General features: G+C 40.7%; 1 protein-coding gene across 1 annotated transcript; it reads left to right on the top strand.

The window, feature by feature from the left end:
* Positions 1–78: 78 nt before the first annotated feature.
* On the top strand, positions 79–28,000 carry WDFY1 (WD repeat and FYVE domain containing 1). The gene is made up of 12 exons (XM_040612903.1): positions 79–296; positions 8,231–8,298; positions 9,977–10,050; positions 11,262–11,316; positions 12,661–12,811; positions 15,484–15,596; positions 18,216–18,342; positions 19,957–20,062; positions 22,228–22,329; positions 23,108–23,238; positions 24,290–24,398; positions 25,106–28,000. The coding sequence occupies exons 1-12, from the start codon at positions 160–162 to the stop codon at positions 25,163–25,165; spliced, it is 1,233 nt and encodes a 410-aa protein (XP_040468837.1). The 5' UTR covers positions 79–159; the 3' UTR covers positions 25,166–28,000.

Below are 28,000 nucleotides of genomic sequence, written 5' to 3'. Positions count from 1 at the left end.
CCCGCCCCACGCCGGAGAGGGCGGCTGACGTGTAGTGTTGCGCCGCTACACAGGGCACCTCGGCCTGGCGGGGCGGCGCCGCTACACGCAGCGTTACGGCGGCCGCCGGGCTTTCCCCGCGCCGTCAGCTGATGGGCGCCGGGCCGGTCCCGCGGCAACATGGCGGCCGAGATCCACTCGCGGCCGCAGAGCAGCCGGCCCGTTCTCCTCAGCAAGGTCGAGGGGCACCAGGACGTGGTGAGCGCCGCGCTCCTCATCCCCAAGGAGGACGGGGTCATCACGGCCAGCGAGGACAGGTAAGCGGCGGCCGCGGCCCGGCCCGGGCCGCCGAGGCGCCTCGCGGGGCGGTGAGGCCCCTCAGGGCCCGCTCGGCGAGGGGCTAGGCCGGGGCGGCGGGAGCGGGCGGGCAGGGCCGGCCCCTCGGCGGCGGGGCGGGTCCCCTCCGCTCCCTCGGAGGTCTCCGCTCCGTGCGGGGCTGGGGCTGAGCCCCCCGGTCCCGCAGCCCCCCGAGCGGGGCGCAGCGGCGGCGCGGCCCCCGCGGAAGGTGGCGGCCGGCGGGAGCTGGCTGAGCCGGGGAAGCGGGGCACTGGGGTGGGGTGCGGGGGGGAAATCACTTTTTAGCCTGTAACTTTGCCCGGCGGCACGCAGCCACGACTCTTAGCCTGGAGCCATAAGGAAATGACTGAAGCTGCATTCGAGGGAGGGAAACGGCATTGGCCGACTGGCGGCTGTGGGGGCCGGCAGCGTTCCGCTCCTGGTGGGAAAAAGCTGCTGTGCTTCGTGCCTGCGTCCCGGCCCCTCCCAACTAGCTGGAAAAGTACAACTGGTGTGTGTGAAAGGGTTCTACAACGGTTATGAGCAGAACGAAAAACGCAGGGATACGTTTTACTCAGTCTTCAGCTGGGTGAATCACTTGTAGGTACGTTGCTGCTCCCCGATCTGTCAGGAGGGTTGAGGCTCCCCGAGCTGCTTCAGCCAAAACAAGCCCATCCTGATGGCTCAGTTTGAAGGTCTTCAGCCTGTTTCGTTCTGGCTGAAACAGCTCAGGGAGTGAGTTGGCAGATCTGAGGGGAGAGGTGGTGATGAGCTGCTGAGGACTGTGGTTTCTGTCTGGAAGGGAAAATGTCTTCAGAGTCTAATCCTGATCCTTGGCACTGGTGCACACAGCATGTGAAACATCTGTCACAAAAGCTGGTAATGTCATTAAGCAGTTACTCAGACGAAACAGAAGTGAAAATAAGGAAGCAAGTAGCACAGAGGGTTGCTGGCTAGGAGAGAGGTGAGGGGTCTACAATGGAGTGGTGAGAGCTGGGATTTCCCCCGTGCTATGTGGAAAGTGACTTTTAAATATGAAGAGGGGTAGGAGATGCTTCTTAAGAGCTCCTGTCCAGAACTGTGGCAGTGTTTGAAAGAAGCATGTTAAAGTACGAAAGTGCCTTCTTTGAGATGTAGCTTGGTGGAGGGATAATTTTACTGTTATAATGTATAACTTTAAAAACTGAATTTGCATTCATTTTTGCATTAAATCTTATCTGAAAAGCCTGACCTTGTGGGAGTATGAGTGCTGAAAATAAGTAGAGCTATGGTGTTACCTGAACGGGTAAACAAGGTTTTCTGCTGTTTATTTTTAGGTCAAAAAGAGCAAACAGACCAGCTAGCAATGCCACATGCTAATTTCATAAGCATAGTCTTAGCCAAGGCATTCAGGATTTGGGAGGGGGACAGATTAAGTGCAAAGGATGTAAACTTGTCCTGGTTTAAGTGAAGTTTACCAGATACTGTTAGTTTTTCATTAGCTGGCATTTAAAGTGGCAAAATTTGTATAGGACATGTCATGGTGCTGTTATGCAGACCAGGTAGAAACACTGACAAACTTGTCATACTTCTTGGTGACGTGGCAACATAAATCTGTTACTAAAAAATGTGAAGCCATAGCTGCACTTATTGGTGCTGATTACCAGCACTTCTGAGAATTCAGAAAGTGCTAGTCTTATCTTTTCTTCCACTGGAGAGGTGGTAAGAATGTATTTTTCATTGGCATTCGAAGAATTGTTTTCAAGTGCCAGTTGAATTCTTTAGAGATCAGGCAGAAGTAGTTGAATTTGGAAGGGGAAGACTTAATTATGTACTTCTTTAAAATGGCTAATCAGATTCCACCTCCCCACCACGCCACCCCCAAAGATTAGCACACTTAAGTCTTAGGTGAGCTATCAATTATTGGAACTGGAGTAAAAACTAATCACTGATTTCTAAATGCCTGAAGTACAAATGCTGTAAATTTGGGGTAACTATAAAGGCAAAGATTTCCCTGTGTTGTTTAAAGGCTATTTGAAAATATTTTTCTGAAGTACTTTGAGTCAGACTCCTCTTCCTCAAAAATATTTTTTTCAGCCATCAGATTGGGTGCTTATTGTAACAGGCCATCTAAGAGGTGCTCTTAAGTGCATTAATATTAGTGTTAGGATTATCCATCAGCTTCTATAGAATGTGACAGATATCTTTCCCAAGCTTCCAGAATGCTGGAGTTCTGGGTGCTGGAAGTATTCAGCAGAGTGTTAGCAGGATCAGAGGATAAAAGGTATATGTGCTTCTCAAACTATACAATTAGGTATCGATGTATTAAATATTTTCATGCTCTTAGACTGCATGATATCATACTGTGCAATGTGTGCACTGGAAGGTGGGCAACAGAGGGAAACAGTTCTGTGACTTCACAGAACAGCACCTGCCTCTTCAGAGCTTCGTTTTGCCACTTAGTACGGCTTCTTTAGAGTTAAAATGCAATTTTCTCCCTGGTAAAGAGGTTAACAGCTTCCTTCGCCGTAGTAATGCCTATGTAAAAGCAGCAGGATTTGAATGTTGACCATTTGAAGCAGTAGTACATACTACTCCTTGTTGACCCATGGCAGCAATTGTACCTAGCTTGCAGCAAGTGGTGACGCTTGGATGTGTTAGGTATGTTTTCTGGCTTTGATTGCAAGACAGACTTGGTTGTCTCTTCTCTTCCTGTGGAAATGATTTTCTGTAGTACATGTTGGGTAACAGGTTTTGGAGGAGACTGAGCAGCTTCCTTTTTATTCCACTTTTATGTGTGGTGGTTCTGGTATCTTAGTCCTGTACAGGATGAAGTTGGTGTTTTGGGTGCCAGTGTGGGCTAAGTGTTAATATGTTTGTGTTTAGTTTGTTTTGGTGGCGCTTCCTGAAGGACAGAAGAGAGAGGAGCAATTTTTACAAGTTCATATCCGAGTTAAACCCGAACAGACTTTCATGGCAGAGGCTTGCCTATAGCAGACGACGCCAGCCTTTAAGCTTAAAGATCTAATGCTGAAGGTAGCAGGCTGCATTCTGGTTGGTAAGAGCTAAGGATGCAGCTGCATCTTCATCTCTGCAGATTTTGATACCAGATACAGACCTGTGCAAGGAGAGCCAAAGCTGTTGCCTACCTTTGGTGTGTGTAAATTTCTAAGAGAAGCTTTGGACTCAAGGCTAAATTTGTGTCGCCGATCTTACTATGAGAGTTTATTTAGATCTTGAAACTTTCAGAAACTGGTGTGCTGTATTGTCTCTAATCTGGGATACCTCCTACAGCACATCAAAGCCTACTTATGTATCCTTCACCTCCAGTTTAATGTGTTATCAAACTTACTGCGGTCCTGTTTGTTCACTAAAAACGGCGTGTAGGTGTTAATACTGTGTAACTGATTATGCTACTAGCAGCAAGCAAAGTACAGAGTTCAAGAAGTGAAAGAGCTGTTATGCACACCAAAAGAGTAGGGCTGAAGTATTTTTGATTATGTCTTAATACAGCTAAGGCTGTCAAGTATTTCATAAAAAACAGTCAGAGGCATGTGTTTACAAGTTTAGTGAGGAAAACATTGGTGCACAAACGTTCTGCAGAAATGTTGTAGATTATCCTTCTCTTAGAGGGGTTGTAGTTGTTTCTGGTTTAAATTATGTTTTCTACAATGAGAAGTAATGGTAATTTTTTTTCTTGAGGGTACAAAAGATGACATAGCAAATACGTGAATGCAAATAAAAATCTAGCTCTTTTTTATTTAAAGTTTTGAAGCCAAAATAGGAAGCAAGAATACCTGCAGGAGTGCAGTAGTTAATTTTCCTAATCAGCCTTTTTCACAGGATAATTTCCATCTGTGAAGCTTTCTCAGAATTTACCTAGAAAGGATGATTAACTCCGCGTCCTTATGAGCCTCTTGCCTGACCCTGGCTCCAAGACAATGTTTGGAATTTTTGCAGTGTGTCTCTCAGCCTGGGCAGCTAGCTCAGGTACCAGCTGTGAGTTGGATCAGTCTGCTTGAGGCTTGCTCGTGTTTTCTCAGAGCTGAGATAGGCCAGTGTGGGCTGGACAGGTCTGTGATACAGTAAAATCTCTGGACATAGCCTTATTATCTTTGTTGTCAGCAGACAAATAACTAAAGCAAGAGAAGTGTTTGCCAGCTGCACCTGGGAATGCTGAGGGATAATAAGCTAGTGTACAAGACCGTAAATGCAAGGTTAAAGTACAGTATTTACCACAGGCTAACAGGATCTGTAGAGTCAATAGCACATCTGAATGCTGCTGTTCTGTAACCATCAGCAGCTGCTATTGTGTTGGAACTGCTGCTGCTGATCACAGAACAGTTGTGGTATTAGGGTTTTTTTTGGTTATGGAACTTTAAATATTGGTCAAAATTAATGTTTTAGTGAGGCTAAATTTGATAAAAAGCATCAACTGCAAGTGATGTCCTTGAACTTGTATCACACTGTAATTAAACCAGATTCCTAATGCTGTTTTGGGAACACTGTCAATAGCAATCTGAATACTTCTGCTTTATTTTGACTACCAGAAAAATCCAGTCTTCTGCTCTTGCAAGGAAAACAAGTTAGTGACTGATTTCAGATAGGAAAGCAATTGTTTGTGGTTTGAAGGTGTTGGGAAGATGCAGTTCTTGGAACAGGCTGGTGTAGCCATGTAGTACTTGCAGCAGTGCTTGTATTGTAACACATTTGGATTTGCCTGTTCATATTTCATCAGTTCTTTCTCCCTGCCATGCGAGCATTTGGCTTTTAGAGGGCAGTTTATGTGGTATGAGCCCAAATACTGTTGGAACGCTGAAGGATTTTTCTCTGCTTTCAAACCCCGAATTTTTTCTCCAGCACTGTTCGGTGCTTAACTCTGTGAAAGAAACAGCAACTGAGAACAAGGAAAATCTTTAGTAATTGGTAAGGCCACACTCAGTATTGCTTAAAGATTACTTTTGTATGCATTGTTTCTTTATATTATATTTTAAAAAAAAACAAACCCCAAAAAACAAGAAAACAGCCAAAAAACCCCTTTCAAATTACTTTTCTATAAATATGTATGCTTTCCAGCTGAAAGCAACTTTTGGTTCAATACTCAGTTAGGGAAGTTTGGAGGTCTTTTTTAATCTTGTTTAAATTCCTCTTGCTGCTCTTAGATGTCTGAGTCTACAGTGATTGAAAGTGGATGTATCTAGCTCTGGGTGCTGCTTAATGAGTTTCAACATTTTTACATCCTTACTGAGACTGCTGTCAAACAAACCTGTATCTTTCTAGGCCCTTAATAGGGAATGCTTGAGGAAAGATGAGTGGTACCTAGCACTTAGGTACTGAGCACAGGCTTCTTCATTAAGTAAAGACCAAGTTTTGAGAAGAATGTGGAAAACTCTAGGATTGATACGATGGTTTACGTAATAAAAAATTTTCATGGTAGGAGACTGTGGAAGTGGCATTAGTGGAGGACTTCTCTAGTCCTTTAAGCTAGAAACGGTATTCCATAAATTATTTGGTCCTAACAAAAGTAGATACAGTACAACAACGGGTTTGCAGGAGAGAAAAGTAGAAGTGGTATTTTGGCACAGGTTATTTGCTGACTACTATGAAACTCTCTTTTCAAATTTTGCTCCGTCAGAGCTTTGTATAATTAGATATAAAGCTGTCTCACAGCTTATCTTTGCCAGCGTGAGGCTAGCAAAGTCTAAATCTTGCTTAAACCAAAATAAGAAGCTTTCAGAAGTTAATTTTGCTAACTCTTGCAGCTGTTTGCCTAGACGCTCAACTTTATTGAGGGACTGTATTGTTGCTGATCAGTGTAGAAATCATACTTCCAGGAAATAATTTGCTTAGAAAAAGCAAATCCTTGCTTCCTTATATGAATTCCTAATTCAGTATAGTTGACCAGAATACTGAGAGGAAACAATGTCTACTTTGGGAAAATCAGCAATGCATCTCAATGACTATGCCAACTCCTAGTCTTCATATATATATATAATTCCATGATTTTGGTTAGAAGTGAAAGAGATTTGTAAAGGTAGAAGCTACCGTCTGAGACATTTAGAACGGTTTGAGTATGATGGAGCAGTTTTAAAAAGCAGATTAAACAGCTGTTAAAAATGCATAGGTGCTAACCCATGCTTTTGCATCATGAAAATGACTTCACAGCATTGTGGCTTCTTTTCATTTTCTCATGTTACCAAGAAATAACTGCTCTTCTGAAAGTGTTAACTTTTTGACGGTGAGGCAGGGTGTCAATTCTTGTAAAGAGGAAGTGATAGCTTTTAAGAGACAGTCTTAATGCAACCTGTTTAACGGACTGGAGTAATGTGCATTTGTCACGGAACTGGTGGAAGAGTGACTTGATTCAAAACCTGAAAATCATTGTTTTGAGGCAGTGTGTACTCAGCTATATTGATGTCAAGTTTAAGAAAAGGAAAGGAGTACATTAAGGGTGGGTGTTGTCATCTTTGTTTTTGTGTGGTCCTTTAAAGAAAAGCCCTTAAATGGATTACAAAATGAAAATGCTACCTATATATCTTCAACCTGCAGAGTTCTAGTTCTGATGCAAGATACTAGTCCCCTCCTGTACTCTTTTTATTGAACTCTTACTGGCAATTTTGTATGATGTTTAGCAAATCTATCCCCTAGGTTTTTTCTAAAAAATGCTAAATATCAGGTGCATTGGGGTGTGTTTGGATGGGGTTTTTTTGGTTTTGTTTTTTTTTTTGTTTGTTTTTTTAAATAGAACAACTCATCTCAATGAAGTCTCTTGACAGTGTTGCCAGGTACATAGATTTACAGATCATTTAGGTTTCCATTTAAGGAAGGAGGAAGTTGGATTTAAACAGTGACAAGAAGTCAAACAATGGTTTGGAGAGGAAGTTTCAAGTAGGCTTAAAATAACCTTAATGCTACCTACTGTGTCTATGTGTTCTCTTAACTTCTTGATGTAGATTCCCTTCAAGTATGCCTATTGTAGGAATGTTTTTAACTGACGATAACTTTCCACTCCCTTGCTGATTCTCTTATATCCCTCCTCCCAGGATTTGACAGTTATGGGAGTGTTATAATGCTAAATGTTCTCAAGACCATTTTTCCTTTCCTTCCAATGCTTGATTTGGAAGGTTGCAAACTAAAAACAATTTTATAAAGAGCCTTAGAACGCAGTCCAGGTAGTCTTGTCAGCTTCTTTCCATTTCCATTTGACGGGCTAACCAATTCTGTTGGTATTTAGGCCAGAGGAGCAGTGCAAAGCAACAGTACTACTAACGTTGATTGTCCTTTGTGTTTGTACATGAGGGAGTAGAAGTGTGGATTAGAGGGAATAGTGCTGAACTAGATACGAGGTTCTCCATGGATCCACACATCAATATTTGGGGATGGAGATGTCAGTAATATGCTGGTCTGGAGAATGAAGTGCTTCTGTTACTAATATTCAGCATCTGGCTTGCTGAAGGATGAGTTGGGCAGAGGAGCTGTAAAAATTCAGGAGTTCAGGCTTCCATAAGGAGTGATTTGGAATTCTTTTTTTAAACTTAATCTACTATAAAGCAAGCTGTGGTTTCCTCTGACACAGCTGGAAAGTTCCTGCAACTTGAATTCGACTTAAATCAGCCAGAACCAAGGAGAAAGAATTAAAGGGATGCAATATGTAGCAATGTCTGAGGTGAGCTGAAATAGTATTTCCATTTCATGTTTAATGGAACTTGTATAAATAGATTTGAAGAAAACTGTTCAGAATCAAAGGGTAGCTACTCTTAGTACCATTATTCTTGTTATGTTAGTAGCGTTGGAGTACTACTATTTTTATTATGTTGTTTCTCTATTACGTTTGAGTAGCACAAAAGCTGAGAGGATTGGAGCTGGTATATAAGTAATGAACTGGTTCTGATGGTGCGCTTACAACTGTCTTCTCATCACTCTTCCCACAACACAGAACAATACGAGTATGGCTGAAGAGAGACAGCGGACAATACTGGCCCAGCATCTATCACACCATGTCATGTAAGTACAGTGCTGGAGATGGTAAGTGATGTCCAAGCACAGCATGAGTTTTGTACCTGTGCTGTGTGTGGGGCTGACTCCTTCCCATTTCCTCAAGTGCTGGATTCACTCGATGATCTTGAATTTGGCAATTTTGCAGCAACTTTAGCTCAGACTTTAATTTGAAATTAGCTGCACAGTGCATAAGATCTAAGGCAGTGTTCTGTCAGAACCAGATCCTTCACCAGGTAAATCACTGTGTGGATCTGCAGCTGTAGGTGCCTCAAATGCTGGCAAATAACTTGCCTGCCAAAAAAGTTAGTTTTTCAAACCACAAGCTGAAAATTAAGACAGAAGAATATTCTCAGCTTTCTAAGGTGTGCATTTTTCCCGCTACATTTATATTATTAAGAAAACAATACTGATTAGCAGCTTCAGTATTGGGCAGATCTTGAGTGTCAGTGTGCTTTTTTTGATTTTGAAACACCACTCGGCCTGGGTGCTTTGCTGTAACTTCTTTAACCTAGACACATGCCATGTACAAAAAGAGGTAATACAATGACAAAACAAACCATCACACAAACAAAAGATAGTCTTTGGAATGTCAATTTCTGCAGAAACTTACATACAAGTGTTAAATGAAGATCGAAGAATTGGACTCCTTGATGTTCTGTGTCTTTTCAGCTGCAGGCTGAGTAGCCTAGGATCTAGATTAGAAATGCCAACTGTAATCTTTTTTTTTTTTTTCTTCAATAGTTGGTCTAAATTACAACACTTGCTCAATTTATCAATTTTCTAAATAGACTATTTAGACTGCTCTAAAAAGGTTTATATGAAATCAAGTGTGCCTTTAGGTAGTTCCAAGGGATGGACTTGTCCTGATGTAATATGACCACTGTAATATTCCAGACTGTCCTGTCTGGGTTTAAATTTCTAAAACCACCTTCAAGGCCACATTTTCTGATGGTCTTGGAGAAGGAGGTTTAGAACACTGTATCTTCATCCTTGTAATTTGCAAGTTTAGTGGGGCCACTCTTCAGTGAAATTTTTTTGCAAAATTTTCATTAGGACACTATTGTAATTTTGTTGTTGTTGTTTTTCACGTTTATTTTAGCTCTTAATTTCAAAAAGTGAAGTAGGTCTTTAGAGGTTTTCTGCTGAAATAAATTGTATGTAATCTCAAAAACATGAGTTTCCTTAAAGCTGCAGATATTGAAACATGATTCCATATGAAGTTGGCATGCAATTACGTATTTCTGTCTAGCACTTTACTCTCTAATGATACAGTCCTCAAATGTAAAGAATTGGAATATTGTTCTTGTATACAACTCGGGACTCTATTTGAGATAATTTTAGTGAACTCAAGTTCTTCAGTGTAACCATCTGCACATGCTGTTGCTGCTGGTTAGGCTTTTATCCTGTGTAGAATTCCTCTTACCAAGTTGCACCTTGTGGCAGGAAATGGTGTTTGCATATGGTGCCTAGTAGTATATCTGAGTTACTGTAGTAGTGTACCTTTCTTCAGTTCACATATGGGAATTTAACTGTCTTACCAAGGGACATTATCTCTGCAGACTAATTTCTATCAAGCAACTTAAACAGCTTTTGTCCTGTATGAAAGAATTGGTTTTAACAAAAGTTCTGTGTATCCTGATACCTGTATTCCAGTAACTCTAATGCGCTTGCTTTTTTTTGACAGCACCGTGTTCAGCTATGGCTTATCATCATGACAGCAGACGAATATTTGTAGGCCAGGATAATGGAGCTATCATGGTAAGTTGCTGTGACTTTTCTTCAGAATGTAGATTAGAATTGTCTAGATTTTCCGTGAGCACCAGGTGTTGCTGGCAGCTGATAATTTTTCTTTCCCTTTTTGGAATGCAGCTACTACTAAATGGCTGAACTTCTTGGCAGTTCACCTGAGATGTACATGGGAGGACTGCAGATAAACAAGGGATCTTCTGGCCAGATGGGAGCCAGCTAACCTCAAGAAGTCACTGCGCCATTAGTGTAGCAGTGGACCCAAACAATGACACTTTGTCAAGGAATAATTTTGAGTACATTAAGCTGGGCAGAGTGCTGTGGTGGTGCACTAACGGGTTGTGAGCTGCAGCTGGCTTGCATCTGGCCAGAAGTATGGATCAGCCTGTGTCTTGCCATGCAAGTGTCTCTGGATTTTCTTGATGTAGATCTTTTTATGATGTGGAAATTTCAACACTAGCTCTAAAATTACAAGAGGCAGGGTTGGTTTCTTTTCCTTCTGGGAAGTCTTCCTTCTGTCTCTCTGTACTCTGGGAGAGGGTGAGCAATTACAGCAAGAGAGCAGATATATATGGCAGAACAGAAAGGGGTCTGTATTCTTCCCCTCTTTTCTTGGCAAAGGAGGGGAATCTTGTGATTCTCCCAGATGCTTTAATGGTTTCCTTTCTCTATGAAAATAAGGTCAAAATAATAACTGACCTATAACTGAGCTGGGGTACTGCATCAGTGTCATAAATAGTGATTCTACTGATAACTCCTGTGAATAGTGTATGCAGTACTACATAGAATAATGTTTCTAGTGATAACTACTTGAAATTGTAAGATAAGACTTTTAAAATTTCAGTAATCCTAATGGATCAAATAGAGAATACTCTCGCTTAAATCTGTCTATTATGAAATCTCAGATACTTGAATTTAACTGTGAGATACAGTGTTACTTATTCCTGCTGGGGACAACGAGACCTTACCTCTTCCTATAATCTCCATTCAGCAAACTCTTTTCTGAAAGAATGCTCCCTGTTGAAAATGTAGTTCACTATTAACCTTAATTTACAGTTGGTGTGTCAGTGTGCTACACTTCAGTCTCTGAAAATGCTAGTTTTTTATGAGATATGTTGCTGCTAAGCAAATTTTGTTCTGTGAGGTTACTGCTCTCTTTTTTTCGTATCAATATTGCTTATGTCAGTGTGGTATCTTTTCTAATGATTCTGCTTTGCTTTTAGGAGTTTCATATTTCAGAGGACTTTAATAAGATGAACTTTGTGAAGACCTATCCAGGTAAACTGTTAACCAGTGACTACACTAACATTTGTGTGAAGGGGAGGCATCTAAAACGCTTGGGAAACTGGACACTGTCACAGACTAATCAAGTCCAAATATGCTTTAAATCTGACTGACCTTCTAGCTGTCACTTAGTTAGGAATAACTGCCTTAAGATAAATGTTCAGTTACTGAGTAATCCTCAGTCATCTGAGTTGCAGTCATTATCATTAAGTTCAGTACATCATTAGCCTGTGAGTGTAATGAGCCAGAACTAGTGGTTCAGATTTTGCTCTTCAAGTGGAGTAGTTATACTGCGTGAGGATAAGAGCTTTCTACATTTTGGTATTTGCAGTTTCCATCCTTACCTTCTGTAATCACTGGGCTTGGTTACTTCTAGCTGAAGATAACAGTCCTTGCCTTCTCTGTCAACTTAGGAGAGCAATAGGGATGGAAAAGGTCTTATTTTTTTGGTACATGGGGAATAGGCATTGTTCTAATATCTATGGAGATGCTAATTTCAGCATTTGTCTGCACGTCCTTAAAAGAAATACAAAACTTGATTGTTGGTTGAAATTGGAATATTAATGTAAAAGGCCTGAAGGAGGCTCATGAAGACTGCAGATTATGTAGTGAAACAAAGTGCGGTTTGTCTTGTGACTCCCTGACACTGATAGAAGCAATGTTCTTATGCAGGAGAAAAAGACCTTGTTCCTAAAGCAGCAAGCCCTGCCTTTATCCTAAGGAAGATGACTTGACAACTCAGTCCAGGGAAATACTTGCATCTTGGGGGAAAGGGGGGACTTCTTTCTAATGCTTATGTAATTTTTTGCTTAGTGGCAGCATCCTAAACAAATCTCTGTGGGATTTGGTTGCTGTCATAGGTAGCAGTTTGCATGGCATGGACTAGATATGCTGTCAGGTGCTTAAAAGCATGCATCTGAGGATAGCTCCCCAGGGGTCGGGAAAAGAGGCACTTAAAGATGAAGGTTAAGGTTTTTAGATGTGTTACATTACTTCCCAGAAGTACTGGCCTAACTAGAGAAAGCTGAGGATTTGTCTGCCCCTTAACCACGGCATCACCAGTATCTGGGCTGAACTCAACTTCTTTCTCTGGGATAAAGGGTTAAATTAGCTGACTGACATGATCAGTTCACTTAAGCTATTCAGAAGGCAAATACTACACAGAACAATGCCAGCCTTTTAATTCAGCCTAGAGGCGAGTATAGTATGATGGTAAGAACATCTCCCTAGGGCACTGCTTAGGTACCATTTTCAACCTATGTCTCTCTGAATTAGAACATGTGAACACATCACTTTGATTTTTAGGAAAAACTAGCCAGAAACTTTTTCTTCCCACAGCCCATCAGAATCGAGTGTCTGCTATTACTTTCTGCCTGGCATCAGAGTGGGTTATCAGCACTGGCCATGACAAGTGTATCAGCTGGATGTGCACCAGGAGTGGGAGTATGCTGGGGAGACATTACTTCACCTCTTGGGCTTCGTGTCTACAGTATCCTTTTGAAAAATGATTGCTGCCCTGAAACCAAAGGAGTACTTTGTTCCTTTAGCTCCATTTGTTCCCTCCTTTAATAGTGAAATCTCTTGCAAGTCTGCAAAACCTTTATTCTGATTAGATATTTAATACCATTATTTCTGTCAGGGGATGTTGTGACCTTGAATTACAGAAATTGCAGTGTGTATTAGTTCCTAATGTTGAGATGTTTGCCTGTGGGATCTTGTGGAAGTGACTAATAACTGTACCTACATCCTGGCCTATAAACTTCCTAGGCAAGTCACTTTGTTCAACAGATACCAGTGTGCTCTAGGACTCAAATGCATAAAACATCATAAACCCCCTTTGGATTGCTTTAATTTTTCTGCCTTTACTCATGTTAACCTTTTGTATCTTTAAGCTACAGGGTACACTGTACCTTTATTCATTACTAGTAGTAATTTGTCTGTGCAATTTGCTTTCCTGCACATTGCTTTTAATTGCAGCATTTGTAGCTTAAGAATTCTGGTTGTCTATTCAGCTGTGAGTACTTCTGGGTGTTCTTTACCCTTTGTAAAATACTTACAAATCCAGTAGCTTAAAATGTAGTTCATATATCAAAACTTCTGAGCCTGAGTTAATACTTTAAATTCTGAAACTGTTTTTTGGCACTTTTTAATGGTGACAGTTTAGGTGTGGCTAGACAGTAATTGGAAGTACTGGTTGGTGTATGAGGATTAATGGCAGTAATGTTGTAGAAGTGGCATAATTCAAAAGGTGAAAGAGGTCAGCTGCATCTCTTGAAAAAAATACCTCTCTAAGAATCGCTATATACCTGTGCAGTACTAAGAAACCAGGAGGAAAGCGAACTGCTTGGTTGTTGGCAGCATGTGTAGCCTTCTGAGGTCTCCTATTTTTGCAGACACTGCCTTGCTGACTGAAGAGCTGACAGATTAGTATTGTCGTACTTACACTCTTTTTTTGCTGTCCTTGTTTTAGTGTTCAGGGTGATGATGTCCCAGAAAATATTTCATGTACAGCTCACCTCGGCTGCACGCAGCACAGAACTGTGTTAATACTGGGGGGGTGCGTGTGTTAGGAGACTACCTCACAACAGTCTGGTGCCTCTGAGCCTCACTATTTGAATGCAGTGGGTTCTATAGCTAATGCTATTGCAAATAACGGAACAGTTTATTATGAAAATGGAGAAAAGAATATCATCTTTTCTGTCAAGATAAATTTCCAATGAACAGCATGATATTTTAAAATGCACTGTAATTGATCCTGCCTTTGGACTTGTGTTTGGAAGAATTAACTTTCTGGTGTGTGGACTAGGTGCTTGGTCTCCCTGTCAGGAGGTTCCTTAGGAGTTAGTTGTTAATGATCCTCTGTGTAAGCTTCTAAAAAACACATCAGAGTGCCTTTTCTCTACTGGATTAGCGGGGATAAAGCTAGCCTGAATTTCCAAGATGTAGAAAGGATCACATGTTCAGGGACTTAGTGGATTTGTTGAAAGTGAAATGTTTATCTCTATTCTGAAGGCTTAAGAGATTTCAGAATGTCATCAGATGACAAAACCTCTGCTTTTTCACTTGTGGTGGTGGGCTCTTTGGTACACTGACTTTTTAAAGTTAGTCTTTTCTGTTGCACAGAGTAGGCTGCTTTGCTGGCTGCTGCTTGTGTGTTTGTGTGGCTCCAGGAGGACAGGTAAGTTTATACACAACTCTTGGGTTATTTGGTGTCAACTGTATAGGGGTTTTGTAGCTCTTGTTTACATCCTGAATAGCAAAGGTCTTCCAAAGGCAGCAAATGGTCTAGCTCCATCCAGTTTGCTGTGCTTTAGTTTCTGGAGACAGTAGTTACAGTGACAAAAACTGAGTATCAGAACATGGTTACGATGTATAACACTTTTGCCAAGCATGGCACCTTGTTAGTAGATCCCGTGTTAGGATGTGGTGTGGCTTGTATGTCAGTGTTAAACAACAGAACCCTTTCTGAAAGAGAGTTCAGTCTTCAATACTGTGTTCAAGGACCCACATCAGTAAATTTGAAAGTGCAGAGAACAGAAACTAGATGGTCTCACCTTCTCAGTAGCTACAATGTTGGGAGTGTACTTCCACTGTAAGGTAAACTAGCTGTGGGTGGGTCAACGTCCTTGTGTCTTAGTTTTCCTATCCTGGCAGCATTGACTAGTATAACATGCTAGAAAACTTAAGTTTATAGGAGCACACACTAGGTAGGACTGAATGCCACCCAATGTCCAGTGAGGTGCTCCTAATGGTAGCTCTGCGCTGCAAGAAGTAGCCTGAGGAATTCTGGCATCACTTGTAGAAGATCATGAGAGCATTCTGTAAATTTCTGCTAGAAATGGTCTAAATCTACTTGGCTTGCTTTAAACTAGGGGATGTGTTATCTCCTGGCTTTTCCAGTGGCTTTCTAAAACTTTTCATACTTATTTTCCATACTGTGTTACCTGCACATGTAGGGAAGTGTGGGGAGAAGAGAGGAATGAAAAACGTTTAATTATGGTCTCCAACCCCTTTAGAAGTAGTTACGTAAGTATTTGTCTGGCCTATTAAAATGTTCCATTCCAGTTTATTTAGAATATTGCTAACAGCTGTGCTGTCTGTTTCAGTCCCATAAAATACTCTCTTAAGAGCAAATGAGGCTTCTCCTTGACTGGTGTTCAGATATGATCATGAAACTCGGCATGCCTTTGTGGGTGATTATTCTGGACAGATCACTCTCTTGAAGCTTGAGCAGAATACATGCTCAGTTATCACAACACTCAAAGGACATGAAGGTAAGTAATTCTTCATCTTAATTCCACTTGACCCATACTACAGTACCTCTTCGTAAATTGCAATGAGACGTTCAGTTGAGGATCTACCCCTTAAGGATAGATACTGGATAAACTACTAGTGCAGGGCAGTAGTTATCAAAACCTGTTCAAAGCTGTACATATGACTGTCTCCTAAACAACAGACACATACTTGCTGAGGGGAAATCTTAACCTTATAAATACTGACAATATTTTTCATCTATAATAAAAATACAAGGTAAACATACGCATTCAATTAACACAAGTTATCCACTAGATGGCCACCTTTAAAAACTTCAGTTTCCTTAACATTGAAAAGAAAGGACAAGAATATATTTTTTTTTGGTCTGGAGGCCTTGTAGTATTATAATAATTCCTAAGGCAGCTTTAGCAGCCCCCAGTCTGGATTCTAAAAAAACACTTAATTCTTTCCAATGTGGACTTCGCTGTTCTGATCAGTCTTTATGAGACATTAGTTCAGTTTCCTATGTTTAGCTGAAACTAAGCTATAAGCAAGAAATCTAGATAGCCTTTTAGAATCAAAACTGTCTAGCCAAAGACAAATGTCTCACGCTGTGTAGTATAGCTGAAATCCTTATGTCGAACAAAGAACCAAATAGTATGTGACATGATATGGAGCCACTCTCTGCTATAATGAGTAAGGCAAGAATGCAAATCAGAGGAGAATGTGTAATTTAATAATATACTGAGACAAATAAACAAGACTTAATGCCTCTTCCCATGTGGTACTGGCAACTTTCACATCAGCTGACTAGTTAGTATTTGGGTAGGGGTAAATTACTGGGTCATGAGTCTCAGCCCCACTGGAAAAGGCTGCCTTGTTTAATAGCTGTAAGTATAGAGTAGACTTTGTTAAAGCTGGGTAGACTCCTGATTTACAGATGACTGTAAAATGACAAAGCAGGTTTCTAATGTGGGAAGCTGGTTGAGATTTTCAAATGATAAATGCCTCTTCTGTTTTCAAGCAGAATTTCATATTGTTTCAGTTAAGAGCAAAATAATTTTCATGGCCCTAGGGACTCCTTTACCTAGTCTGTGTTCAAGTGCAACTCCTTGATAGATATTGTTGTTAGTCTGAAAGCAGTATGTCTTGATGTGCCACTACATAGAGCGTGTATTCTCTCTATTAAGTTGTGGTGGGCGTCCAGGTACCAACTTCAGCAGTGCTGTCTACATAGCAGACAACTTTGGCTTATATATCAGTTCGCTAAGGGAACTGTGGTCCTCAAAACAAGAACTGATCTAGTACAAAAGATGATTACATTTGAGGGGCAGAAACAGATTTTTCTTCAATTGGTGTAATAGTAGCTATTTCATCTTGTTTGCTTTTTGGGTTTTTGTAAAAGCAAACCAGATTATGTGTAACCTTTTTTTCCTCCACAGTATTTGTGTAATATTCTCAAGGCCTGGTAACTAAATTTAAATAACATCTAGTTCTTCTCTGCGTGCTCTTTGCCAGACTTCAGAAGTCTGACTTCATCTTGTTTCCTTTCTAGCTCTTACCTTACTGTGACCTCATAAGCAAGCAGTGTTTGCTTTGCAGTTTGAATGGTTTTAGAGCTTGCCCTTCAACAAGTCAGTTTCCAGAATTCTCCATGTTTAACAGCCTACTGTGTGTAGGCTGAGTTAATACTCAAACTGCCTTTTATGGCACAGATGCTCACTGTTCTCTGAGACAACTATTCCCAAATGGGTCAGTCTGAAAACAGTGTAGCCCTAAAGGAGGCAAGAAAAATCTCGTGCTCCAGAGAGCTGGAGAGCACTAATTTAGGCTGTAATTACCATTCATCTTGCTTTCAGAATAACAAGGCTTTTGATGACAACTGAGCAATGGAATGATGCTTTAACGGGAAGGATGTCTGTTAAGGAATAAAACATCCCTGCAACTTCAAAACTATAGGTGGCATGGGTGACAAATTTACTTATTTAGTATCCTGTCTACATTATCATGCATATGGGCTTAGTATAAGACTGCTGCTGTCAGATGACTCATTTCTTTTTATGTCAGACTAATGAGGTGCACAGCCAGGTTGGGCCTTCTGAAATCTCATTTTGTAATTTAGTATGTAGTGGCCAGATTTGCTAATAGCAATGAAACTGTCACTTTGTTTCTTATTCCAACTATTTTAAGGTTGTAAATGGTCACGTAAGGGAGTTGGTTTACCTGTGAACACTGCATGCTGTCCTGCAACCACTGACCAAGCACCTTACTGTATTGTAGATATTAGTCTCTGCTTGGCAAGTTTTAATACTTTTCATCTTCCGAAGCTCGCAGAGCAGCCTGCTGACTCTTAAAACAAACTACCAGTTTACAAGGGGCAGCAAGCTGGTAATCAAACTTTCTGGCTTATGCTTTGCATCTAACTTTCATCTTGGGGGTGTTTTGTTCTGTTGTCAAATGCTCTTTGCCTCTCTAGCAGGACTGTATCTTGCTGTTGCATGCTGTCCTTTGCCTTAAGGCTTTCAATATCTGTTACTGTAGTAAGGGCATACCTCAGGTTTCACTTTAGTGACCCAGAAGAGCATCATTGTGTTGGGGAGTGGCTCCCTTAGGTCTAACTGCAGAATGTTCTTTCCTAGGAAGTATTACTTCCCTGTGGTGGGATCCTGTTCAACGACTGCTCTTCTCAGGTGCCTCTGATCACAGCATTATCATGTGGGATATTGGTGGAAGGAAGGGACGAACACTGCTTCTCCAGGGACATCAGTACGTAATGGTGTCTTATTTTTCCTACATGTTCTGTAATGAACACAGAGTCCGAGGAGGACTAAGTAGCATGGCAAGATATTTGAATCTGTGAATAACAGGGAAGATAACTTTTTGCAGAACTCTGAGGCCTTTGAGGTGGAAGAAGGATAATCAGTACTAGGAAAGCATTACTGATAAGTCCTTTTTTTTTTTTTTGCTCATGTTTGATACTTCTAAACCATGGGTAATAACAACATAACATAGAAGTAGGTTATAGAAAGAGGTGTGTAAAAATCCTAACTCGTCTTACTTGGACTTTATGTAGAAGTTACATGCTTCTGTATTGCATATCCTTCACTGAGTTGCCTGTGAGTGTGGGGCTAGAAACTTGACATACAAGTATGTTTGTGTGCCCATGTAGAATAAGCTTTAGTATGTTCGTGTTCTCTGTCTTGATCAGCGAGGTGATAAACTGATTGGCCAAATTACAGGGAGGTCTCTTGACTTTATGTCACATCTCCACTGTTCTGTGGATTAGGTAGGTAGTTGCCTGTATTTAATCAACTCTTTATTTTTACGGAGACACAACACTAGCTGCCATTTTTAAATCCAGGGCCTTTATTCAGTCTGACAGGCAGTTCACATTCACCACTCAAGATATATTTTACTTAGAAATGCAGTGGTAGTAGAGATCTTGTTTATGTTTAAAAATGTATTTGTATAGTGCATTCTCCTCTTGTCTAATTTCATAGATGCCTTCATTCGTCTTTGATCAACTGATAGCCTTAGCCCTAGAACTCTTGTTAAATCTTGAGGATTTAGTTTTATGGCTAAAGAACTAATAATAGAATACTTGTTACAAAAAAGTAACTGAAGTCAATGACTGGAGGACTTTATACTGCTTTTACTGCTGCATCATGTGTCCTGGTGAAGACTTGTAACAGTGTTAGTTTCTCTTCAGACATCACACTTAGCATCAAACTTCATACTGAATGGGAAAGTAAGTTCCTCTGAGAAGCAGAATGGCTTTTTTAATTCAACTTAGATGTTGCAAAGCAATCTAGTAATGTTGAGATCCTTTGTTTAGTTGCTTAGGGTAGACTTTTGTTTTTCTATTATTTTATTTAGGATTAATTTGTATTATTGGTGTATGCATGCTTTGCTTTGCAGCTATAGACTCACTTATTGTAATTTGTTAGAAAAAATGGAAGTTCCGTCTGCTTCCTAGCTGTATATTGAAACAAATTATTTCTCTCTATTTTTCCAGTTGTCTCTGTTTTGATAACTGGCTCCCCTTGCCAACACAGACAAGTATTGGCGCGCATGCTGAGCCAGTTGACACTCAGCTCACTGTCAATGCTTACTGCCAACAAATACTAACATGGAACTATACCTCTGGTATTCTGGTTAAGCCTGTAAGAACTGTTCTAAGCAACATCCTGATGCTAGGGTACTGCTTAGGTGACAGTACCTGTTCATTCATTTTCATAGCTCTACTTAGTAGTCTTAGCAAAGTGTTTGGAAATCAGTTTTGGCTTCCCTAGGTAGCTTTGCAAGGATAAATTGGGGTTTGCTGGGAAATTAAGCTTAATTTAGATACCTGTGGGTAAATAATGTCTATTTTGTCTGCAGTGATAAGGTGCAGGCTATCTGTTACATCCAACTGACACGGCAGCTGGTATCTTGTTCAGCTGATGGGGGAATTGCTGTTTGGAACATGGATATCAGTCGAGAAGAGGTAAGATCGTGTCCTAGGTCAAAGACTTTTATTCCATCCCCCCTTTCAGAGGCTGATGTGGCTTTGCTTAGTCAGTTGTCCTCACGTTGCCTGAAACTTTAAGGCTGATATTATCAAAACCTGCTCTGTTCTAGTGGCTGTCCATACTGCATTGTAGTAGGTGGATTCCCAGGTCAGGGGAAGTGCAGCACAGACTTGGGAGTGCTTAGAATCTTATCTCAGTGAGACGTGCTCGCTGGAATGGCTACAGACCTTGCTGCTGGACACTTCAAAGCAGGCAAACTTTTGCCATAAGGAAACCAATGGACTGTGCTTCAACAGTCTTGGGATAAGTTCTCAACTTGTATTGAAGCAAGTAAAGTAGTGAGATGCTGTTTTTGAGATGCAGTTCAGAATGTAGAGATTCAGTCCCCAGGTAACACTTTTTTTTTTTCTTTTTTTTTTTTTTTTTAAAGACCTCAGTACACAGCGACTGAGCCTGCCTGGTAGATTCTTTCTGCATCAGTTCATATCCATGATAGGAGCTGAGAAGATGTATATTACTACTGTCTTTGGTTAAACCATAGTTATAGGAGTTTTGGTTGCCACCATAAAGCGGTATTTAAGGCTCAGTCTTCCTTGCCCTGTTGCTTTTTGTTAAATGCAAGTGTCAGGATTAAGAACTGTTTTCTGACATGTGTTGAGCTGTCACCTTAAGCATACAGAGTGCTGTATGTGATGCTCCTGATGTTTTCAGCATCATGGTCTCCTCAAAACTTCTGTGATATTACGAAACTTCGTAGTTGCAAGGAATTGGCTTATAATACAAATGGGAAAACAAGATGTAGCCATTTCTCTTCTTGATCTGCATGCAATAATTAAGGGATCTTCTAAATAGTAGACAGTTTTAACACAATTAAAATAATATGGTTAATTTAGAACAGCCATGATGTCTCAGAGCTCATTGGAAAAACATGATCAAGCCCAATCCAAAAGAAAAGAAACTAAATGTTTGAAGAATGATGAACTTAGTGCCTCTGAAGCATTAGCTAGCAAGTTGTGTTATGGGGTATCTTTAAATATGTATGTAAGATTAGAAGACGGACTTTTTTGATTAGAAGGAATAGCGACTCTACTGACAGCTGTACTGTTGATGTTGGGCAGATCCAACTGTGTGTGGGTAATAGCATTGGTAGTGTTGGCAGGTTTTTACCTCCTATCTAGTGCTGAAATTAAGATGAGAATAATAGGAAGATACCCCGTTTTTCTGTTAGAGGGAGCCAGAAAGGGGATTGTCTTCTCAGAAATGCTACATGAAGATGTAGGAACTGGACATCTGGTATTAATAAATACTCATGGTGAGATGATTGTTTTATTACTATAAGCTATGGATGTAAGTGAATTGAGAAAAAAGTTTCTTTGTTGTTCCAGCTTTCCTCCTGTCAAGTTTCAGGGAGACTCCCCCATCAGATGAATTAGAACATGTATGTTCTATACAGCTTTATACAAGTCTATGTACTAAAAGCATTGTGCCTTTCTTTCTATCCCCTACAGGGATGCTCAGTTAAAGTGTATATGAGTGTTGAAATGTGTGAAGGTTCTAACTGTTTTCACTTGGCCTAGTCCATTTATGGCAGGAAAAATACGTGGGTGGGAGAAGAGTTGCTTAATGAAGATGTGGGCAGGATGGAAAATGCAGATGAGTTCTTAATTATTTCAAACTGCAATCCTAGGGAAGCAGAAAAGATACTTACTTCTGAGGACACACACACACACACACACACCCTTAGATGGGATGACTGCCTCATAGCTTCTACAATTTGGATTACACTAGCTCTTAAAAATCACCTAGGCAACCAGAGCAGCAATCTTTGAATGCCTGCAGCCAGTTTAATAACTTAGATGTTTGAATTAGTTTTCTTATTAAGGCAGTAACGTAACATACTTCTGTGGGCTTAAAAGGTGTAGGAGGCATGTAGGTAATAAATAACTGTAGTCCTGGGTTTGGGGTTTTTTTGTACTAAACTTCCTATGTACTATACACTCGGCGATCTATTGTAATGTCCAGAGCTGAGACAGGGCATTGTTCCAAGTAAAACTTTACTTTGGGTTGGTAAAACCAACTTCCTTGGCTGTTGCATGAGGAGAAATAATTCTGATTGCTTACATTTCTTGCTCTTTTGTAGGCTCCTCAATGGCTAGAAAGCGATTCCTGTCAGAAGTGTGAGCAACCTTTCTTCTGGAATATAAAGCAGATGTGGGACACAAAGACATTAGGGTTGAGACAGGTGAGATTGCTGGTTTGAGTGCTTAGCTGTGCTTCAACACTTAAGCAAAATGCAAACAGAAACCACTAAAGCTGTTAGATCTTTTAAACTCTTGGTATTTTTGCTGCTTTGAAGTGAGGGTTTATTGAGAGGTCACAGCTTCCAGTCAGTGCTAAGAAATTTCCAAATTCTACAGAAAGTGTTGCATCAAACTTCTATCATAGGGGCAAAGCAGGCTGTGCTGGGAGTGCTCTCTTGGATTTCTCTGAATATTTCTATGCACTGGAGCTGTGGACAGCTAATCCTTAAGTGCTGTGTGAAGTGGCACACAGTGTCCTGTAACTGAGCAAATTGCAGCATAGCATACTGTAGGGTTCTCAGTTCAGTGAAACGGTGATAGCCCTGCTTTCACTGGGCTAGAATGTGACAGCTTGCTTTTTGGAGGGACTGGACAGAGGCACCGAGACACTCATCTGTTTCTGGCTTTTTTAGACTGTTATTTCCTTGGTTGCTTGTTCAGCCCTCTTTTTTCCCCTGCTCCCAGAAGGAGCTTGCAAGGAGAAGAGGATGGGCAGGGAGAATATGGAGGTAAACCCATTAATAGCCAAGATGACTATTCAGAACTCCAGAGTCCTTGGTCCTTGGCTGAAGTAACAGAATTCTCTTCCTAACAGGTTGCTTCCTATGAGGTTGCAAAACAGAAGCTTTGTTGCCGTTGTTCAGTGAACACTGGTTAAGGTGCTCAAGTGGCACAATATAGTGATTTTCTTGTTTGTTTTTTTTTGTTTTCTCCATGAAGCATCATTGCAGAAAATGTGGGCAAGCAGTGTGTGGCAAGTGCAGTACCAAACGGTCAAGTTACCCAATCATGGGATTTGAGTTCCAGGTCCGTGTCTGTGATTCCTGTTTTGAGTCAATCAAGGATGAAGAGTGAGTATTAAGGAGTAATAAATTCAAGTAATACCGCTGAGGTGCAGAAACACTTGTGCTTGCTCCACATCCACGCACAATGCTACACAAACAAGCCAAGCTGACTCTGTTAATAGGCTACCCTTTCCTTGGGCACTCAAAGCACTGCAATGACAGAGATCCCTCAGCTGGCTTTGCAAGCTGATTTGGATCATAAGTGGTATTACAACTTTTTTATCCACTTTATTTCTTCTTTCCCACGAGCCCAGATCTAGAGTTGAAACATACTTTTCTCAATATTTCTGTTTAGGAAAAGGCTATCGATTGCACTTAAAATTGCTGAATGGATGCCTGACAATGTGTCACAACTGCCAGGATGTATATGTATTAGTTCATGTACACTTACTGAAAATTGTTTCTACAGGAGTATTCACAGCCCAATATTATTTTCCTCATGCAAGGAAATTGGGTTAAACATAATTTGCTGTCTCTTTAAACTCTTCTTAGCAATGAAGGAACCCCCTTTTTATCTTGATGTGAACAGCACTTCACTGTTCACTGTCTTTTCACCCCCTTGGACACTGGGATGTTCAAGGACCAAAGTAATTGGATGCGAATTTTTGAGATGGTTGGTGGTGTTTTTTATATGTTTTGTGGTTTGTTTTTGTTGGTGGCATTTTTGGTTTGTTTGGGGTTTGGTTTTTTTTTTTTTAAAACGGAGGTGCTGTGCCCTAGTTGACTCACTGTAATGAGCAGGAAAAAATGTGGCTGAGTTTGAGTTTATAACCCAAGAGTAGAATTATTTACTAATGCAATTTCCCACTTCTGCTCTAGTTTTATTAACAATCAGCCTGCAGAAGGCCAAGAAATGTGACAGTATAACTGCACAAGCAATGGGTTAGTGTGACTTGCTGATTTAATTCTGTCCGCTTTTATGTGGCACTGCAGTTCTCAGGACTGATTTATTGGTACTGAGCAATTTAGTTTTCTTCTAAGTTTGTTTTGTGCTGCTATAATGATGCCATCAAGCTTCATCTGATGGCTGCCTTTCAATTGAATTGTTCTTGTGCAGCCGCACTTCCTTGGCAACCTTTCATGAAGGAAAACACAACATTTCACACATGTCCATGGACATCTCCAGAGGGCTAATGGTGACCTGTGGGAGTGACCGGATTGTGAAGGTATTCAAGTGCCTCTTTCCTGCAGTTGAGATATTTAATGGAGAGCTAATGCTTGTTTGTACTTTTTTCTTTCTGACAACTATTGCTACAAAGCTAACTTGTTGTGGGCAGCAGGAATCGTATTTGTTGCAGACTGTCTTCCTGCAGCTGAATGAGGAAATGAACTGTAACTCCACTGCATGGGGTCTAGATGTCAGGACTAGTTACTGTTGGTGTCCTCTGGACAAACAAAGCAGGCATCAGCAGAACGAGGATATGCCAGTGGCCTTAAGGACACAGACATGATGAAATGTGCACGCTTCCTTCACACTGAGCTTCCTGGTTCTTGGAGCATTGCCACTAAAAGCCCTGTGATGTGGAAATCAGACTGATGTAGAATCTTGCTGTACTTAAGCTGTACATATGCCTTGCTTGCCAGAACTGAGACTGTTCCAGTCTGTCCTTGCTTTTCTGTAAGCATGTTTATAACAAACTGCATAGCATTTTCTAAAATACAGAAATGCTAGAAGATACTCTCGAGCCCTAAGTTTGGCTTTTGGGTTGTAAGGCTGGTATAACTCTTTATGACATCTTCCTCAAGTATAGTTTAAACAGGATTTGTTATCTTGTGCCCAGGAAGCTCTTCATGTTTGCTTCTGTCCTTTTGCAGAAATACCTTTTAGGTCTTATAATAATGCTATATAATTCTCCACAATATTTTCTTCCAGATCTGGGACATGACGCCAGTAGTTGGTTGCAGCCTTGCAACTGGCTTCTCTTCGCGCTGATCTCATACGTGACAGGTTTATGCACCTTATGTACAGCAATATGCACCAAATGAATGGGATCCTTCGTAAGAATATTACCGCAAACACTGGTTGCTTGATTCTTCTCCTGCTGCTGTTCCAGGATGGACAGTCACCTTTGTAGAGCACGGCTTTTCTGTTGGGCTCACCAGGACTCTCCTTGGTGCGGAAGTGCAGTTCCGCAGGCTCTTGGACTAACGTAAAATGGCTTACCTGCAATATGACACCTTGATGAAAGGACCTCGGTTTACATATGTAGTGTTAACAATGTGCTATCTCTGCTGATATATCTTGTACAGATACCTTGTAGCTAAAACGTTACCAGAGTAAAATGAGTGTAGTAAATTCAATTTGTGCAAATAGTAAAATAACTTATTCTCTCTTCCTAAAAGCAGTTCTGTAGAAATACTTTTCAGCAGTCACTGTCTAAACTGCCTCCAAAAGATACGTTGGTTATTCCTATGGAAGGAGGAGATACTTCAGAGTAGCAGGTAGCTTCTTTCAGATGAGATAGTAAGGGGACCTTTGATCACACAAGATTTCCTTTGTTGGCTTTCTTGTAGTGTTTGTCTTCAAGTCCAGTTATTAGTGGAATCGCTTTTGTGGGACAGCTGTTTAGGTAGCTGGTGAGTCTTTGAACAATTCTAGGGTCTTTAAGTAGTGTTTTAGCATAGCTAATAAACTTCTGTTGTTCTTACAAAGATGTGCAGCCCAGCTACTCTAAAGAGAGGCTGTAGATATGAGCCATATACTTTGACAACTCTGTAATGCTGTTAGAATGGGAAGCTAAGCAGATCTGCCTTGTTAAATGTAATGGCTAAGAAAAAATGGCCAGCTAAATTTTAGAGACCTGTTTGCTGTGGAAAGGCTGATGTTTCTTAAATGGTAGGGAATCTGCATCTGCTGAAGTGCAGCATAAATTCAAATACTGCCTTGATGTTGCTTAAATAGATAAATACTGAGCAATAATTACTGAGGTACAGATCAGCTGCTTTTTTCCCCTGCACCTAGGTCTGCTAATCCTGAGATGAGATATCTATATTGATCCTTTCCTGTTTCAAAGCTGAGAAGTATGGAGAAGAACAGGGAGGCTTTTATGACTGTGCAGCTGGCACGTACAAGACATAGCTAGTGAGATTGTCAATAAATTGGACTGTCAGTTGTGTGATTTTCCTATATTTGAACACTGTAAGGAGAACTTACTTTGAAACTCGGAAAGCTAAGGTAATATGTCACAGAGTTTAAGCTTGAAGCTGTTAAGATTTTTCTGAAAACCGATGCATATGTGTGAGGATAAAAAATGTGGGTAGGTCAGCTGGGCCAGAATAGCTGGTGTTGCACAACTCTCAAAGGTAATAGTCTCTTTCTGGTAAACGACTTAGAGGCTAGACTGTCTTTATTTACAGCAACAATCAAGTGGTGCTATGAGTGTTAGTGAATTCAAGTCATAGGTGTGTAACTTGACACTAATAATCTGCATTGGACCATGCTCTAGGCTGAAACAGATGAATAGATGAAGATCATGGTATCGTTAATACATAATGATTCACTCACGTTTTAAGCCAAAAAGCTGATAGTCTCCAAAGGGCATTAGAATCCAGAATATGTTAGTTACTGTTATTTTGGATCTGGCTTTGTCTGCCTTTCCATGGGCCTTTTCTGGAAGTTTTGCAAAGAGTCTTTTAATTTGCTAGGCTTGTTGGGCCACTGAAGAATAACCCCTCTTTTTGGGGGGAAAACTTGTCTTGCCTTCAGTTTGGGATTTAGCACTTGTCACACTGATGTGATTCATCCCTTGATACATGCTATATAGTTTAGGGGTTTTGTGAAGGCTTATTTCTAAGCTATTGTGAGAAGATGAGCTTGTACTGGAAAAAAAGTTTCAGCGTTCTGCTCTGAAGACCTTGTAAATTAGGAGGGGAACCAAGTGGTTAAAGGGGTGAATAAGCCCTGATAATGCTCTGCGTTCACTTACAGACTATTTGTTGTCTGGCTCTGGAAGAGAATGGAAGCCTTCTTCCTCACAGCATGTAAGGGAGATCATGAGTTACATTGCTAGAACTGTTTAAGGTCATACTGTGGTAGGTAAGGAGGATCTAGGGTAACGAGTTAAGCTGGGAGATTGATGTAGATGGGGGGTGAATAGCATATTTTTCAAACCAGACGTTCTGAAACTTACACCAATGATACTGAGGTGTAACTCCCTTGCAGTCGGCACTCCTGAGCTTCAGCTTTTTTAGTTCTGGTTAGTCAACATGCCCCCTGCTGAGCATGCAGCTCCCGCCCCTTCCCTGTGAATACTTCCTCTGCTTCTTTACATTACGGTTTTGCCACTAGATAATATATTCTCTACTACATATTATTAAACCTAAGGAATCTATTTTCTATAATTGATATACTTAAAGATAGTGTTGGTTCAGATATAACAAGACAATTATGGCTGCTAAATCATTCGTCATTTAAGTATACTCCTGGTGTTGAATGAGTAATGCTTACAAACCACTGAAGAGATAGCGATTTGGTTTATAAGCAACTATTTTGAAGGCACATACTCTGTCATGAAACTGAACATCAACTATGTCAGTCAAGCGTGCAATTACTGAGAAGGCTTGATTTGAAGCATTACTAGTCTCGCTTGTATAACCTCCACTGGGGCAGGGAAGGGGAGCAAAGGGTACTAATATGTGCAGATTCTTTACTAGTTGTATTTCTGTACCCTGCATAGTTAAGAGATGCTAGATAAGTCTGTCCCTTGCTCCTTCTTGTCTGTTTTTTAAACTTTGATTACATGTACAATAAAATATTTCTTGATATTCA

The sequence above is a fragment of the Falco naumanni genome, chromosome 13, assembly GCF_017639655.2.
Source record: "Falco naumanni isolate bFalNau1 chromosome 13, bFalNau1.pat, whole genome shotgun sequence".
Taxonomy (NCBI): domain Eukaryota; kingdom Metazoa; phylum Chordata; class Aves; order Falconiformes; family Falconidae; genus Falco; species Falco naumanni.
Note: the sequence above shows the minus strand (reverse complement) of the source record. Positions and strands in the feature narration are given on the sequence as shown.

Excerpts from the sequence above, each read along its gene's own strand:
- WDFY1 (XM_040612903.1), top strand. The coding sequence starts at position 160 with ATGGCGGCCGAGATCCACTCGCGGCCGCAGAGCAGCCGGCCCGTTCTC. Across the intron at positions 20,063-22,227 it reads TGGATATCAGTCGAGAAGAG|GCTCCTCAATGGCTAGAAAG; the intron begins GTAAGATCGTGT and ends GCTCTTTTGTAG. Across the intron at positions 24,399-25,105 it reads GGAGTGACCGGATTGTGAAG|ATCTGGGACATGACGCCAGT; the intron begins GTATTCAAGTGC and ends ATTTTCTTCCAG.